This window comes from Nycticebus coucang, chromosome 1 (assembly GCF_027406575.1).
Source record: "Nycticebus coucang isolate mNycCou1 chromosome 1, mNycCou1.pri, whole genome shotgun sequence".
NCBI classification, from domain to species: Eukaryota; Metazoa; Chordata; class Mammalia; order Primates; family Lorisidae; genus Nycticebus; species Nycticebus coucang.
In genome coordinates, this window is record NC_069780.1 from 4,425,869 (window position 1) to 4,444,376 (window position 18,508).

Genomic DNA, 18,508 nt, shown 5'->3' on the forward strand with positions numbered 1-18,508 from the left:
AACCGCTGCCACGGTGAGAACACTTTGATAAAGTTACCTAGCAATAAAAAGGAGCATAATTAATCATTTATAGAACTGGGAGCTTGGACATTTAAAAACATTTATTAAAATTAAATTACTTTAGAGATCAAATGAAGTTTTATCGTGTTGACTCTTTGATAAGGAACCAATCAGGGAAGTCTGATGACTCAGGCGTGGCCTCTGGGGACAGGCTGGGGTTGTTGCAAATTGTGGAATTTCCTCTGACACAGTGAAAAGATGAGGGTGCACTTGTTCTCTGGGGTTGTGATAGTATAAAAAGCCACGGAGTGCTCCTTTCCTCAGAAGCCCTCAGAGACGGCAGAGCACACAAGCTTCTAGGACAGAAGCCAACAAGAAACCACCAGAAGGAGCCATCTCCTCTGTGCAGACATGACTTCCAGACTGGCCGTGGCTCTCCTGGCAGCCTTCCTGCTGTCTGCAGCGCTGTGTGATGGTAAGCACATCTGTCACCTGCAGAGTCCTGAGGCTGTCTTTAGTGCTTTGATAACAAACATCCTTTTTATTCAGAACAAAAAACAATCTTTGCCATCAATTAATGTTAAGTTGAAGGGTTTCTTTTAGGCTTATATATAGAACACTCAGGAAAGTATAAGGATTGATCAATATAGACATTCTGTTCCTGTAAGTCATACTAGGTAGTAGGTGAATATTTAATATAAATTAGCAATTTAAAGTGTAGCCTATTGAGTTACCTGTATTATCTATTAATACTGAGCAAGGTAACTCAGATAATTCTAGCCTCATAGACTATCAGTTCCTGTTTGGTTTAAAGATATCCTCATTATAGACCATTCAGGTCTGTACATTTATACATCTATTTCTATGAATTCTTTCTGAAGGCAACTTTTACATTGGAGAATCTTAGTTTCCTACTTAGTTTTCCCAGCAGCAGGTATCACAGAGGATCATACACTGTCAGGTGGAAGAAAAAATTACCCTGAGGATGTCAGCATGCCACCAAGACAACTCCAACTCTTTGTGGAGAATGTCATTCAGTATTGTCAATAGTAACTGTTTTTAAAGCAAAGAACAAAACAGAGGTCTAGGGCTAGGAGAATATCTGTCCCTCAAGGCCAGGAATGGGCTTGCTAGAAATGTGGTGCTTCCCACAGTCCTCAGTAGCCACACTGAACTTAAAGAGGGTGTGCCTGGCAGGCTGTGCCTGTTGATGAAATCATTCCTTCATTACTTCTCTTTTTCCCCACAGCTGCAGTTCTCACAAGGGTTGGCACGGAACTTCGATGCCAGTGCATAAAGACGCACTCCACCCCTTTCCACCCCAAATATATCCAAGAGCTGAGAGTGATTGAGAGTGGGCCGCACTGTGAGAAGTCAGAGATCATGTAAGTACTTCCCAGACGGGGTGTCCATTCTTCTCTACCCCTGACTTGAGGAAGCGGGAAGTATTCAGGAAAGCTTTAGACACGAGAAAGGCAGCAGTGAGCAAAGTGAGACAGAAATCCTCGTCTAAGTGACATTTAAACGTGGTACCTCCCGTGCCAAAAAGCCAAAGGCTGCTTTGGGCTTAGATTTCACGCCTGTAAAGGGACCATGATTTAAAGGAGAAAGACAAATATCGATTTGAATTATCTCCTTCTCTCATTTCAGTGTCAAGCTTATCGATGGAAGAGAACTCTGCCTGGACCCCAAGGAAAAGTGGGTGCAGAAGGTTGTGCAGATGTTTTTGAAGATGTAAGTTGTTTTATATTGATTTAAATTCTTCATTTATCTTGAGACATGGAGTCCAAAAGTCGTGTTATAAATTTCCTTCTGCTGTTGCAAATCTCTCCTTGGTATCTGCCCCTTAGATTGAAAAAAAATGAGCAACTGTGGGAGTTCATTGTACTCACGGCTGGGGGAGACCATGCATTTCAGTTTGTGGGGGGAGTCTGGGGTTATGTCCTGTGTCATTAGGAAAGTTCCTCATAAGTGTCACATTTTAGAGCATAAGTTATCTGGTCTCCCAACTTATACCTGAAAATATAGAACATTTCTAACACATAAATACCTAAGCCTGCCTTAAGTTTTCAAGAAAATGTGTTTTCAAGACCCCCACTTTCTTAATTATTGGAACATTGTTGATCTTTAAATTTTTCATTTCATTTCATTTCTTTTGTTTCTAGGGCTGAGAAGCAAGCATCATGAAGAAAAAGCATGCATTCTCTTATACTATCCAAGAATTCCTCAGGAACATGTCCACGAAACTGCTAACAATCAGTACTTCATGTATCGTGTGGGCCGACTGAAGGTTGCCAGATAAAATACAGGGGGCCTGGTTACATGTGAATTGCAGCAGAACAATAGGCTTTTCATTGTATCCTGCAATATCTTGGACAAACTTACATTTAAAAAAGTTATTTGTTTGAATTTACAGTAAACAACAATATTTTTTTTTAAATGTAAGAACGTCCTAGAGATTGCAGGGGAGAATCTACAAAAAGCAAACATGAGGTCAAGGGCTAGGAAAATATCTGCCTTTCAGTTTGAAAAATTAAATGGTTTTGCTAGAAATGCAGCTTCAGGGATCACATGGAAATAATGTGACAATGAAATGTTCTGTAAATTCAAATTTGGCTGGAAACCTTGCATTTTTATTTGTTAAATTTGGCAACCTTAGTCTGCTAGCCAGGTTCAACCATGGCTTGGTCTCTCTTCTATTTCTTGATGGAAAAAGCATCAGCCCCATCCTACCTCACAGGGATGTTGTGAGGACAGGTGTATGCACTTAAAGCTTTCCTTGTGGTCGTGTAAAGTATTTTTAAGGGTAACTTATTCACATATTTATTATTTATGTATTTATTTAAGAATCAAATATAGTAATATTTGTGCATGAATTTGGAAAATGGAAAGGAAAGTTATTGATAGCATAGTTATGATCTTATAGTGAATTTATATTTATTTTAGACATAAATGATGTCATATTAGAACTTTTTGATTAGGGTTTTCAGATTAAACAAAAGAAGAAAGGAGGACACTCAGTTAATTTTATATTTCAGATAAACAATTAATAATTTCTTTTGCAGTTTTTGGCCGGGGCTGGGTTTGAACCCGCCACCTCCAGCAAATGGGCCTGGCGCCCTACTCCTTTGAGCCACAGGCGCCGCCCAAACAATAATTTCTTAGAGTGAGTACATTGTTGTTTCCTGAAATCTGAATTGAACTGACTGTCCCACTTTCGACCCTCCACGCCGGGGCTTGTCAGTGGCAGCCTTGTCACTTTTCTTTTGAAGAAAAGTTGAAGAAACAGAACCTTTTCTGTTGAAGAAACAGAACCCCGAGTGAATGACTATCTCAAAATAAGCAAACATTCACAAGGCAACATTAGCAAAGTAATTTCTTGGTGGTGGTAACTTATTTATTAGGTACAAACAGGTTCTTATAATATGATTGACATTGTGTTTCAACAGCAGGCTTTCTTTATTTATTTTTTTTTACTTTAAGATGCTTTTATGTGTTCTCAAAGATTTTTTCTACTATTTTTGTTAGTATAGAAATATTGTAATAATAAAACATTTAAATATAATTTATTATAGAAGTCATCAAGTTTGTCTTATTTTGTGGTTTTAATTTATTGGGAAATCTCTTTGTTTACATTGAAATAATATTTTAATTTAGAAAGCATAATTAATTCCCTTTATTGTTTTGTATATTGTATGAAAAATTACAAACTTTTATGTAGAAAAGCAGAATTCCTTTCCAGAAATAGGTTACAAACGGCAGTCTCTTCTACAGACTATGGGCAACTTTTTCCACTCCCTGCTATATACCACTTCACTAATAAAGCTGACTTTAAATTTTCAATCAACCAGTCTGCGTGTCTGTACCTCTTTGCACAGGTGGGCATTTGGTTAAAGAGGGAAGAGAACACACGTTATGAGGCACTTGTGGGTAACTGAAAGTGACACGGACGCGCGAGGTGAAGAGGTATAAATTATGATTAAAGGCCGCACGTATTTGAAAATAAACAATACTCTCAAAAGTAAAAATATAATTAACTAAAAAACTCAGTGGATGAGTTTCATAACAAATTAGACACAGCTGAAAAGAAAATTGGAAAACTTTTTAGGAAATGGTACCTAGTCCTAGCTACTCAAGGGGCCGAGATGGGAGAATCCCCTGAGATGAAGAGTTTGAGGTTGCAGTGAGCAATGATCACACCACTGCACTCTGCACCCCACTCTGGGTGACAGAGCAAGGCCTCGTCTCTCCAAAAAAAGAAATTTAGATGAGCCTTAAAGCAATGTATAGAAACCAATTGCATCTTTATGCCCCAGGAATAGTTAGAAAAGGCATTTCAAAGCATGCTATGCACATTAGCACCACCATTTAAATCAACAGAGAATATAAATTCACACCTTTCAGTACTGAGTGCACTGTCTGGGTGAAGGGTACTTATAACTTTGACTCAATCTGCACAAAAACAAAGTATGTAAATAAAACATGTGCACCCCCTAATATTCTGAAATTTAAAAAAATAATAGAAATCAACAAAGAAGAAATCTACCAAAGCTGTGGAAGAAGTTTATGAAGAATTTTATTATACCTGATTGTGAGACCTCAAAGGAGACCTAAAAATAAGAAAAATACTCTGCATGCACGGATTAGAATTGAACATTGTAAAACAGAGACCATTTCTTCCCCATTTAATTTATAGGCTCAAAGTAACCGCCAACACCTGTGTGTAACTAGTCAAGATAATTTCAAAATTTAGTTTGAAATGCAAAGTCCAAGAATATCTGTGATGTCTTTGAAGGACAAGGTGGGACACACCCTGGCAGGTACTTAAGACTATTAAGGTGAAAGAGTGTCCTTCCCAATGGTCTTTCAAAGGAAAATATGGTTAGTGCCCTGGATAGAAAGAATTAAACTAAGTGGCATATTGTGTCGATTTAAAACCTGTAACTTTATGCAAAAACTCAATTATTAATGAGGCTTTTAAAGATTGCCAGGAAGACATGGACTCAATACTTTTGTTCTTTGGGTTTATGTAATTCAGAGGATCCAAACTGTCATTTGTAATCCAAACGAAGAGAGTCCTCTCCCATTTTTCCAGTCATTAGTTCACGTTGCAACCTGCTTAGCCCAAGTCATTTATCCCCTCACAATCTCTCTGGGCACCGGCAGCTGTTATTCTATCTTTGGTCAACCTCAGCCATGGAATGGAGAAAGCCGCCCACCTTTTTTTTTTTTTTGAGGCAGAGTCTCACTTTGTTTCCCTTGGTAGAGTACGGTAGCATCACACTCACAGCAACCTCAAACTCGTGAGCTCAAGTGATCCTCCTGCCTCAGCCTCCTGAGTAGCTGGGACTACAGGCACCTGACAGACCACCTGGCTAGTTTTTCTATTTTTAGTAGAGATGGGATGTCACTCTGGCTCAGGCTGGTCTTGAACTCCTGGGCTCAGAGATCCACTCGCCTGGAGCCCACTCTTTTCTAATTTCTAATGCACAGCAACACACAAATGTTCAGCATAATAGAATTAATAAAAAAGTGAATAAGTGATGACAAGCAGAAACTAACAGTGAACTTAACCCTGGTATTCACCATTCAAAAGTATCTTAATTATTTCTTTCCAGAGGGGATTTCTCTCTGCCTTATATTTCTTCTTAGGTCATATAGTGGGCACTTTCTTTTTCTCAAGAGTTCTGCCTACATTTTATTTCCATATTCTCCTCTTGAAATTCAAGGTCCTCATCACCATTTAGTTTATAGGCTCAGTGTAATCCCCAACACCTGTAAACCCAAATAACAAAAGTATTGAGCCTATGTCTGCCTTGCAATCTTTAAAAGCCTCCTTAATAAGGCTTATGTATCTCATAAATAAGACAATACAGGAGATAACTTACGAGTAATTTTAATAAAACGTTCAGAGAAGAAGCACAAGGTCCTTTGGAACCAGGTCACCAGGTTGTCATCTCACCTAACTAGTCTAGGCTTCCCCGAGCAGATCTGGAGTCTGAAGGGTGAGTGAGCATCAGCCTCACCAATGGGAGAGGGTGGAGAGTCTGGAGCAGGAGGAAGCTGTGGCAGGCAAGACCATGATGCGATCAGAGGATTCAGTATGACCAGAGGTTGGCATTAAACAGAACAGGTGCCCATGGATAAAGCTGTTCTCTGAAAGGCTGAGATTTAGAATCAAAAGCTTTTAGTGGACTCCAATAAGCCTCATTTAAATTTGTGAGCATTAAATGCCATTCTTGTTCTGGGTTCTCCTTCCAAAAGGAAGTGAAGGGCCACAGAAACAAACTCAAAAGACTAGTTTTAGAGGTTTTTAAGTTGCCATTTGGAGATGAAATCAAAAAACAACACCCAATCTCATGTGAACTCTCTGAGTGTGTAAGTTCAGATCTCTAATATGATCAGTAAGTAAAGTAAAAACATATGCACTAATCACAGGGTTTTTAATAATGAGCACTTCCCAAAACACTGCTTCTCAGTTTCGTCACTGCCACCTTTAAAATATGTTCAGACTAAAAAGCTTCTGCAAAGCCAAGAACACAGTAAGTAAAGCAAGCAGACAGCCCTCAGAATGGGAGAAGATATTCGCACGTTATGTCTCTTACAAGTGTTTAATAACCAGAATCCACAGAGAACTCAAACGTATAAGCAAGAAAAGAACAAGTGATCCCATCGCAGGCTGGGCAAGGGACTTGAAGAGAAACTTCTCTGAAGAAGACAGGAGCACGGCCTACAGACATATGAAAAAATGCTCATCATCTTTAACTATCAGAGAAATGCAAATCAAAACTACTTTGAGATATCATCTAACCCCAGTAAGATTAGCCCACACCACAAAATCCCAAGACTAAAGATGTTGGCGTGGATGTGGAGAAAAAGGAACACTTCTAATACTGCTGGTGGGAATGCAAATTAATACATTCCTTTTGGAAAGATGTTTGGAGAACACTTAGAGATCTAAAAATAGATCTGCCATTCAATCCTATAATTCCTCTACTAGGTATATACCCAGAAGACCAAAAATCACATTATAACAAAGATATTTATACCAGAATGTTTATTGCAGCTCAATTCATAATTGCTAAGTCATGGAAAAAGCCCAAGTGCCCATTGATCCACGAATGGATTAATAAATTGTGGTATATGTACACCATGGAATATTATGCAGCCTTAAAGAAAGATGGAGACTTTACCTCTTTCATGTTTACATGGATGGAGCTGGAACATATTCTTCTTAGTAAAGTATCTCAAGAATAGAAGAAAAAGTATCCAATGTACTCAGCCCTACTATGAAACTAATTTATGGCTTTTGTATGAAAGCTATAACCCAGTTATAACCTAAAGAATATGGGGAAGGAGGAGAGGGAGGGGAGGGAGGGGGGAGGTGGGCAGAGGGAGGGTGATTGGTGGGATTACACCTGCGGTGCATCTTACAAGCGTACATGTGAAACTTAGGAAATGTAGAATATAATTGTCTTAACACAATAACTAAGAAAATGCATAGGAAGGCTATGTTAACCAGTGTGATGAAAATATGTCAAATGGTCTATCAAATCAGTGTATGGTGCCCCATGATTGCATTAATGTACACAGCTATAATTTAATAAAAAAAATATGTTCAATGGTTTTCTTCACTCTCTCTTCTCTGCCATCACTATTTATACAAAAAGTATTCCTTGAGTATTCTTCACACATTCTTCCAAAAAGGCCGTATTAGCTTACACTCTCACCAGCAGAGTAAGTTTTCCCTTTTCTCCACACCCATGCCAATATCTGTAGTTTGGGATTTTGTGATGTGGGCTAATCTACTAAAAGTAGACCTACAGGAGTTCAATCCTGCAACTCCTCTACTAAGTATAAACCCAGATGATCAAAAATGATTTTACAACAAAGACATTTGCACCAGAATGTTTATTGCAGACCAATTCATAATTTCCAAGACATGGAAGCAGCCCAAGTGCCCATTGACCCATGAATGCATGAATAAATTGTGGCCTATGTACACCACGGAATACCATGCAGCCATAAAAAGATGGCAACTTCACATCTTTTATGTTTACATGGATGGAACTGAAACATATTCTTTTTAGTAAAGTATCTAAGCATGGAAAAAAGAGTATCCAGTGTACTCAAAAGTATTATGAAACCAGTATGTCATTGCCAACATAACCATATGAATGATAAAACACAACTATAGTCCAGAAAGAAGAAGGGGAGAGGAGGGAGAGGGGAGGGGAGGGAGGAGGGATGAGGATGAATACTTGTGTGTTGCTGTGCTTTGGAAATGAGAAAAGAGTGGGCTCCAGGCAAGTGGATCTCTGAGCCTAGGAGTTCAAGACCAGCCTGAGCAAGACTGAGACCCCACGTCTACTAAAAATAGAAAAACTAACCAGGTGTTGCAGCAGGTGCCTGTAGTCCCAGCTAAAGGCAGGGGAGGGCAGGGGGAGAGAGGGTGTTTGGTGGGCACTCACCTAGTGTGCATAATGCAAGGGTTCAGTTCAAAACTATTGTGCACAGTTCAAAACTATTTAGAGTACAGGATAAATGCCTAACCACGACAAAGGCATAAATGTACAAAGTTATGATTTAACAAAAAAATAAAATAAATAAATTGTAAATAAAATACATAAAAGAATGGAGAAACAAACAAAAACAACAACAACAAAAAAGAAAGCCTTGTATTCCACTGAAGAGGCAATGAGGTGGGTCCAGTTGGAGATTTGGTATCATGCAAACAAGTCAAAAAGGGAAGGTAAAAAGGAGAAAGGAAGGAAGAAGGTGAGTAAGAGTGAGAGAGAAGGAAAAACCAAACAATATGTTAAATTGAGCACTTTTGCTTCCGTGACATTAGTAAAGTATGTACACAGACAGGCCTTTCATTTGTACAGACGTGGGCTTAGACACAAACTGCGGGGTAGGGGCCACCACATACCTTTAATCTATTTGTGTGATCTTTGGATGACACATCTAATTTCACCAGATAGCAGAATGAATGTTAAAATACAGACGTACATAAAATAAAAATGTATGGAGAGATAATAGCAAAGTGCTTACCTTCAAATTATGTTAAAGGTAAAATACCATAATATAGACATTGTACACTCAACACACAAAATCAAGTAATTTTCATATACGCCCCTTTTGTGTTAGAACTGCAAGCAGGAACTGTGCTATTTGTACACCATGGAGACTATTCAGCCAAAAGAAAAGACGGAGACTTTACGTCTTTGTGTGTACCTGGGTGCGTACCTGGATGGAGTTAAACCACATTCTTCTTTTTTTTGGATTTTTTTTTTTTTTTATTGTTGGGGATTCATTGAGGGTACAATAAGCCAGTTACACTGATTGCAATTGTTAGGTAAAGTCCCTCTTGCAATCATGTCTTGCCCCCATAAAGTGTGACACACACTAAGGCCCCACCCTCCTCCCTCCATCCCTCTTTCTGCTTCCCCCCCCATAACCTTAATTGTCATTAATTGTCCTCATATCAAGATTGAGTACATAGGATTCATGCTTCTCCATTTTTGTGATGCTTTACTAAGAATAATGTCTTCCACTTCCATCCAGGTTAATACGAAGGATGTAAAGTCTCCATTTTTTTTAATGGCTGAATAGTATTCCATGGTGTACATATACCACAGCTTGTTAATCCATTCCTGGCTTGGTGGGCACCTCAAAGCACTCAAGCTAGACCTCCCATTTGATCCTGCAATCCCATTACTGGGCATCTACCCAGAAGGAAAAAAATCCTTTTATCATAAGGACACTTGTACTAGACTATTTATTGCAGCTCAATTTACCATAACCACATTCTTCTTAGTGAAGTATCTAAAGAATGGAAAAAAAAAATCCATGTACTCAATACTAATATGAAACCAATATATAAACAACTACACGTCCACACAAATGATAAAACACAAATCTAGTCTGACAAGGGCAAGGACATAGGAGGGAGGGGGAAAGGGCAGGGCGGCTGGCGGGATGTCACTCAGCACGCCCCCGGGTGAGGGGCTCAGCTACAACCTGAACTTTACCTTAGAAATGAAAACAATGTAGACTAAACATTTGTGACTTCATATTCACTTGAAATTAAAGAAAAAAGAAATGCAACAGAATCGATTCACCCGTTGAAGGTGCCTAGGCAAAAGTATTTTATTCTGAAGACATGGGAAGTAAGTACCCATGGTTGGGTGATTGATTCTGGAGGCATTGCATTTACAGCAGTCAAAAGAATTAATATTTAATTTACAGCATAATTATACTCAACAAACCATACTGGTAAGGTGATTCTTTCTACAACATTACATCTATTTTGCCATCCAGGCTATGTTTCAAAACTTCAGAAGAAAGGATGAAAATCTTTTGAATTTGCAGTAGTAATACAGCAAGAGAAAATTGCTTTAAAAATGTATTAATTCTGCAATAGCAACAGACAGCTTAAGAAATCAGCAATTTCTCCATTACTCACTTTAAAATGCAGGCAGACGGCAATTGCTTCAGTGTTTGGTAACCACTGGCTGAATTTGTAGAGATCGCAGACAGCACACAGGGATTTTTCCAAGGTATCAAAGTAAATACCAGGTTAATTCCACTGCACAAGATTTACTGAGGGGCAATAAGAAATTCTCCAAAAGATTACATGGGTGTCAAATGCTAACTATTACAATGCTTAGAGAAAGAGAAATTTCTATGTTCTTTGCATTTTTGAGAGATAAAAATCAAGTTGAATAAATACTATTATTATCAGATTTTCTATGATTATTTGTTAAGACAATTGAAAGACAGAAGCGTATCACGATGGAAAATAAAGATGGAAAACATTTGCATAAGTTCCCATTTAGTTTGCTGCAGAATGTTCTGGGGCTTTGTAAAAGATCCTGGAGCAGGGACCGAAGACAAACTTCTAACATATCTGGAAATTCTGTTTCACACGGTGTGAGTTAGCTCACGTTTTAACCATGCGAGGGTGTAGTCTGCTGTCTGGGCCATAAATTAACCTTCTGCCACTTACCCCATGCTACTTTGCCTTTATACTTGAATTGTTAGTGTTTCCCCGAATGAAGCATTTATGGGAAGCTGTTCTAAAAGTAGATACCGCTCCCTAGATTAACTTTTTGTATACACATTTATTCACCACACACGGCAATAACAATAAAATATGCTCTTGGCCTGGCCAGCCCTTTAGCATTTCTAGTAGTTACACTAGTTCCTAAAGAAAACTCATTATATACCAGTATGGTTTGTTGAGTATAATTATGCTGTAGTTAAATTAAATATTAATTGTTTTGACTGCTATAAATGCAATGTCCCCAGAAAATGGGGGTGGGGGGTGGGGAGGAGGGAGATAATGTAAACAAGATATTCTATTTGCCAGAATTTCACATACACAAAAAATTATGATTTTTGCAAAAAATATTCTAATGGGCAAGTCTGAGTAAAGTTAAGTTTCCCACGGGTGTTAAATGTAAATAGCATTATTTTATATGGTAATGTGGGAGAACTTCTGATGAGAGAGAAAGAGAAAAAGAGTGGAAATGAATCAGGGAGATACAGCAAGCCATAAGATTAGTAATGGGACCCTTTGGCTGGACTGCCTGCCCAGTCAGTGATAGGTCAGGTTCCTAAATGCACAGAAGGTCAGCAGATTATAGACTGAGGGGATGTAATTCGGTTAAGACTTGGGACTGTGCCAGATACTCATAGAAGAGTAAGTTCTAGGATTTGGTCTTAAACATAGTGTTCACGGGCAGAAGGGCTTCTGTTAACATCTGAGTTTTACAAAGGTAACAGGTGCGGTCCCAAGTTCTACCTTGGGTGTTGTCTGTGAGGACTCAGGGCTGCCCAGCCGTTGCCAACGCCTGCAGGATACAGCACATCTGACTGTACCTATGTCAAGCAGTAGGACCTATAACTACTTTATTTTTTTAGCCAGTATTTAAGGAAAAGAACTACAGCTTACTTACGTATGTTACCCGAAGTTTCTAGCACAGAAATTAGCAAATATTTGACAATAATTCTTGGGAAATTGATTTGAATGAGCCTGGCATGAAACCGTGGTGTAATGAAGAGAGGCTTGATTTTGAAACCAGATTAGTGACAAAGACATTACTACATTTTAAGAGAGTAAATAGTTATTTTTATTGAAAGTCAGAAAAATGTATATGAAAAGTGTGTTTGTCACTAACTCGTTGCAGTAATACAGCATTTGCATAACATATCTAAGGTTATTTGCTAACCATTTTCTTTTTTCTTTTTTTGCTGTTTTGGCTGGGGCCGGGTTTGAACCCGCCATCCCCGGCAGGCGCCACCCCTAACCATTTTCACAGGCACTCAGAAATCAAAAGTAATTTTGCTCTTGCTATTAGTAGTACCTACCCTCACTGCCTTTGGCCTCCTTACACTGCTAGAGAAATATAACTAGGGTGGAAATGCTGGCCAGCATTGCAGAATCTTGGGAAAATTTAAAGGTCTCATGATGACTTGCACCATGAAATTAGGAAATGGCACAGTCTGAGCCCAACTCAAAACAGTAAATTGAAAAAAATCTTTATACAGACTTAATCTTTTTTTCCTTTGGCAGTATTTTCCCCCGTGCTGTTCTCCTGATTATAGCAGCCTACATCTAGTAATTACTCACAGGGGAATTTCAGGGGCGCTGGGAAAGGCTGAGACTCTTCAGAGGGCTCGTTCAGTAATTGCATTTTTCTCTTAGGAGCTTTGGTCTTTGTATCATAAAGCAAGCACCCTTGAGCAAGGGAACCATCCCCAGATGATTCAAAGATTCTTTCCATTTTGGCTCTCAAGACTTTAATCCTTATAAAGATATGTTTTCCTCAAAACCTAGAACACAATATAAACCCCACAGATTATATTGGAAAATATCTAATATTACAAAAGTTATAACACATATGGAACCAAAAGTACAGATGGCAAAAGAAGAGAATGGGTGGAAATTCTCCCCAAATTGATTTATTTATAGGTTTGATGGTTCCCAGCCAAAATTTTAACTGAAATATTTATGGCACTTGACATGTTGAATTTAGATTATATCTAAAAAATGGCCTAGGATAGCCAAGACACTTGTAAAGAGCAAAGCAAGGAGAGGAGACTTATTATACTGGGTCCTCAAAAATTATGGCAAATCTGTAGTAATTGAAAGCATAATATTCACAGATACAGGGGAAACACAGACAAACCGATGGGACGCAAAAGGGGGCTGAGAGACAGACACCCATCGGTTTAGAACGTGTGACCATCACAAAAGCAGCATCGTAAATTAATGAGGAAAAGAAGGGCCACACAGGGAAAATGATGGTCTATTTAAAAAATAAAACTAGGTTTTTGTCTCACAGTATGCACAAAAAACCTAATGCAAACTTTATAATTTTATAAAGAAAATATAGGTAAATGCCTTTTTGACCAGAAGAAAAAAATCTTTTAAAAATAAGCTGTAAAAAGTACTGTCCAAGAATGAATTCCGTTGCAGATACCATGTTGTGCTCACTTTGTGCTTTTTGGTGTGGAACCCATGAAACTCACTAAATTAAGTGAAGAAAAACGTGCATCTGGGAATACTTAACCCACGAACAGCTTTCGTTTCTGACGCAATGTTACAGCCTTTTGTATTTCTGTGATTATACAAGGAGAGGAACATTGTTCTCTCAGCCTTTTAACCTGTGTAGATTAAGGTGTTAATCACATTATATAATTAAATGGTTACAGAGTAGTTGTACAATTTTTATTTTGGAATTAATATCTCTTAAAGCCAGTGATAGGGGAATCCCAAAGTTGCTTGCTGAACAAAACATTATCCGGAAGGCATCTATGGGTCATCCTTGTGACTGGATTCTCAAAGTGGACCCCACCTTCAGGGAGCAAGTTCTCAGAAGGAGACAGTCAAGTTAAGTGTGAGGTGCTGCCTGGCCGCTAGCTGAGTGTCCTTTCCCGTTTGACTCTGGATGTAGAAGGCACCCCGAGAGGGAAGGGAGGTGCCACCCACGGCGACCTGCTTACATCTTCCCAGTTCCAGACACTTCCTGCTAAAACCTGACTCCGTTCTGCTTTCATATCATCCCTAGCACACACACACACATGCCCCACACCTGTGCACACCCCACACACGTGTGCACATAACCCCTACATGCTTGCACACTCCCACACGTGTGTGCACACCCCCAGATACATATGCGCACACCCCCATGCGTATGCACACACTTTCACATGTGTGTGCACATACCCCACAAACATGTGCACACCCCCCCCCCACGCGTGCGCACACACAAATGCTGTGTGTACTGACAACGTGCATAGTCACTGCTCTGGATGTTATTGTAAGTTATATCCTATAAAGCCCAGGGTTTGACTGGAGTGGAAGGTTAGACAGTGCAAATACGCTGAATGGGAAACCCACACTACAATCTTTTATTGTGAAAACTTTAAAAACTTTATTCACTGTATGAAAATGACAGTCCTGAGTGTCATCCCAGGGGGTTGAAATCTCAGGGGACTGCTGCTTAGCATATCTGAAGAAATTAGCTTTTGGCGGGTAGTCCAGACAGCCATGCAGCACTGAGACAAATTTCTTTTAGTTTAGATTTTTTTAAGGAAAATTAAAAGTTTGCTAACCCTGGGTGCCCCCCCTTGGGTTCCCCATCAGAGGAGATGTTAACTGATCTTGTTCTCCGAGGTGAGATGGAGACATCTGAGAGCTGAGCCCAGAAACGTCTCTGCAGCCGCACTGTCCGAGGGAGAGAAATCTGTGGCCAGATGATCCGATCATAAGTTGATTTTCTGTCAGAAAATGCTCCCTACCCTCAGAAGTAGGAAATTAAATATAGGGTGGAGTTAGAAAACTTTCATTTTGTAAAACACATAAAATTTTGCAAAGAAAGTAATGTACATAAATATAATTATTAAAAAAGAATTTCTACTATAAATGTGAACTCTATTTTAAACTAATAACCCTGCTTTTCATCATCACTCCTTTTCTTATGTATAGAAGTGTTCTGACGGGAAATCCCAAGGAAGAGTATAACTGGACACCAAAGGAGCCTGTTTAGTGTAAGCTTAATCAGAAATAAGAACAAAATACGAAAACTGACATAATGGTAAAAAGGCGTGGTCCTTAAAAGACTGAAAACTTTATACTAAGTTAAATAGCCTCCAAAGAGATATATTTTTCTGGATAATTGTGTTCAGGATCATTTCATATATCTAGTAAATTTAATTCATAATATATTGAGTCCCCAGATAAATGGAAGGTAAAGATGTAATCTTCCCATATGTATACTATCAATATTATAGCTACATATTTTGGTCTAATTTTAAACAACCCTGCTTTATCCTGATAATAGTAAATAATGTGTTATGGTTTAAAACCTTTCAAAATGATTTTAGATTTGCAGAGGAGTTGTAAAATTGTCTAGGGTATTCCCACACACACTGCCCTAGGTTTAATCTTTCATTACTGTGTAACATTTATCCAAACCAGGGAGTTAGAGCGTCAGGGGGGCACCGGCAGAGAGACACGCCGGTGGCGGCAGCAGCTCCTTCTTCCAGGCTCTTGCAACCAGGATTTGCTTTCTGCTTACCCTGAACCATGGTTTCCTAGATGGAGTCAGCCCAGGAGGAAACATTCTGTTCTGGGTGAGCCCAGACCGCCCGGATATGTGATGGCTGAGGAGTGGGCACCAGGGACCAGGCTGAGGTTGAGTTTCAAAGCAAGATATCAGGTGGTCCCAGTTAAGAGCTGTGAGTGCTTAACAGTGAAAATGGCACAATTTGCTTAACACTTCACAACTTGAGGGCATGACAATTACAGAACACACATGGACTTGTGGCACGAGGAGAAGTGTGCTCAGAAAAAGAAACTCTGTAATTATTCAAATGTAGGGAGGCATTCTCCCTCTCTGAAATTAGGGTACATTGTGCTCAGTGATCAAGATTGAAAATCTCTGAGAATTAAAGAGACTATGTCACTGGCTCCCACCACAGCCCTCAGTGTTACAGCAACATGTTCTGCCATGGCCACGAGCGACCCTGTATTGTGGTGTCGGCCCTAACGTACATCTGGTGCAAGTGTGGATATCATCATGTTGATGATTGGACTGTCATGATCTTTGTAATTACTTCAATGCAATGTTTGTGGGCCCTGGGTTTGTCCCTTTGGGATGGAAACCAGAAAATTCTCAGGATACCATGTATTTCCAGTGTTGTAACATCTGTCAAGCACACAAGTCACCACGTACTCATCACTGTCGAAAATATAACAGATGTGTGAGGAGGATGGACTGCCACTGTCCTTGGATCAACAACAGTACGGTTACCAAAATCATGCTTCCTTCACAATGCCTCTCCTTTTAGGAGAAGTGGGCTGTATCCACGCTGCTTTCATTTTTGTTGTGACGACAGACACGCAGCCTTGTCATCGGGTCTCCTTCAGGTGGAACACAGTGAGGATTGACATGAGCGCAGGCTGGAGACACCCCGTTCCCATCGTTCCTTCTGGACTAGCTGCATCTGCTGCCATTCGCCTGCCTTTGGATTAGCTTTGGGAACAACCATAGCTGTTGGGGTATTGTTTTTTATCCAGATGAAAATAATTCTCAGAAATAAAACATCTATTGAATCACGGATCGAAGAGAAGGCTGAAGATGGAGTTCAATATTATCCACTAGATGAAGTCTTTGTTTTTCCCTATGATACGGGAAGTCGAAGGAAGAACTTTAACAGGTATTTACGTTCCTAAAGGGGTTCCTAAAGGAGAAGGACTGGGATGGCCCATAAGGAAGGCTGTCACCAGTACAGCTTAACAGCAGAACAGTTGAAACAAAAAGCAGATAAGAGAGTCAGAAGTGTTCACTACAAAGTGATAGAAGATTATAGTGGTGCCTGCGGTCCTTTGAATAAAGGAATCAAAACCTTCTTCACAAGCCCCTGCACTGAAGAGCCTCGAATACAGCTACAGAAAGGGGAGTTCATGTTAGCCATAAGAGGCTTACGGTACCGGTTGCATGGAGACAAATTCCTGATGATTCCTTTATAGAAGGTGTTTCAAGAATAAGAAGATGGTTCCCTAGAAACTGTGTGGAATGTGCCCCTGTGAGGCTGAAGCAGATCAAGGCCCAGAGGGTTAGAAAGATAGATAGCCACTATGAAAATCAGATGATTCTTTAAGTCTTCTACTTTACTTGAAAATCTTACGTATTACTAAAGAATTATGCAATGAGCCTACTCTGGTTAAGGTGTTCTTTTCCTCAAAGGTGCACTACTACCATGATTTAAATATTTTGTTACATTTTCAAGTGGAGAAGCCATTCTGCATATGCCTTTGAATTTCTGCCTCTCTATGATATTGTCTTCCCTCCAAAAGGCAAAACATTTCATCCAAGTAAGTTAATTGCATTTTTGTAGATTTTTTAATGCGCCGCACTCTGGACCTACCTGCAGATAGTTCCCCCTTTGCCAGAAGCATCCGCATGTGACACTTTTGTTTTTCCTTCAGTCGATGTTTCTTAAATGATATTCTAGATACCACAGAACTCAATTTGTCAGATTCAGTATAAGCTCAAATTTTGTTACCTGTCTTTTACTAATGCAAATTTTGTTGAATCAAATAAAGGTCAATGGATATTCTTTACAAAAAAAATAAATAAACACTAAGGCGTTAATGCTGGGACAATACCAGGAACGACAGGCCCCCCCCATTATTTCCTGTTTTCTATTCCAGAATCCAAAGCAGGATTCCGTATTTCATTTACTTGTCATGTCTCTGTGGATGTCTCCAATGTGTGGTCATCTCTCATTTCTCGGTCTTTAATGACCTTGACATTTTGATAATCATTGGCCAAGCACTTTAGAGTCTCTCTCACCTTGGGTTTGTCTGGTGTTTTCTCATGATTACACTGGGGTTATGGATTTTAGGAAAAGTTCTCAGAGAGGCAAAGTGTCCTCCGCATTGCCCATGACAGCAACATCGTTTTTTTAACTGGTAATGTTGAACTTGACCATTTGGTTACAGTGCTGTCAGCCAAGTCTCTCCATTGTAATGATGCCATTTTTCTTTTCTAGATCCTATTTGTTAGAAAGGAGTCACTAAGTTCACGCCACCCACAAGGGGAAGGGAATTAGGGCCACTTCCCAGGGGTGAGCAGAAAAGAATTTGTGGCCACATGTTCAGCAACAGTCAACAAATATTTGGGGAGAGAAAATGTAAGGCTATGGGAATTTACTTTTGATATCTTTATCTTATTAAATATACTTTGCATTAAAACCACAGTTTTAGAAGTTATAAATAATACTGATAATTGTAGCTAACAAGAGTGTTCAGTCTGTGCCAAGTGTGGTTCCAAGTATTCTGCCTTTATTGTGCCTCTATGAGGTGGTCAGTACTATTGTTTTTTATATGTATTTATTTATTTACTGATGTTTTCATTTTTTTTCCTTTTTTGAGATAGCATCTCCCTCTGTCACCTGGGCTAGAGTGCTGAGGCATCAATCCAGCTCACAG

The 18,508-nt window shown here is 39.4% G+C and overlaps 1 protein-coding gene and 1 pseudogene across 1 annotated transcript; both read left to right on the plus strand.

Moving 5' to 3' along the window:
- The first annotated feature begins 337 nt into the window (after positions 1 to 337).
- Positions 338 to 3,835, plus strand: CXCL8 (C-X-C motif chemokine ligand 8). The gene is made up of 4 exons (XM_053594666.1): positions 338 to 475; positions 1,250 to 1,385; positions 1,651 to 1,734; positions 2,166 to 3,835. The coding sequence occupies exons 1-4, from the start codon at positions 412 to 414 to the stop codon at positions 2,185 to 2,187; spliced, it is 306 nt and encodes a 101-aa protein (XP_053450641.1). The 5' UTR covers positions 338 to 411; the 3' UTR covers positions 2,188 to 3,835.
- A 12,177-nt stretch (positions 3,836 to 16,012) lies between these two features.
- LOC128587959 (palmitoyltransferase ZDHHC6-like) lies at positions 16,013 to 17,135 on the plus strand (annotated as a pseudogene).
- Positions 17,136 to 18,508: the final 1,373 nt, after the last annotated feature.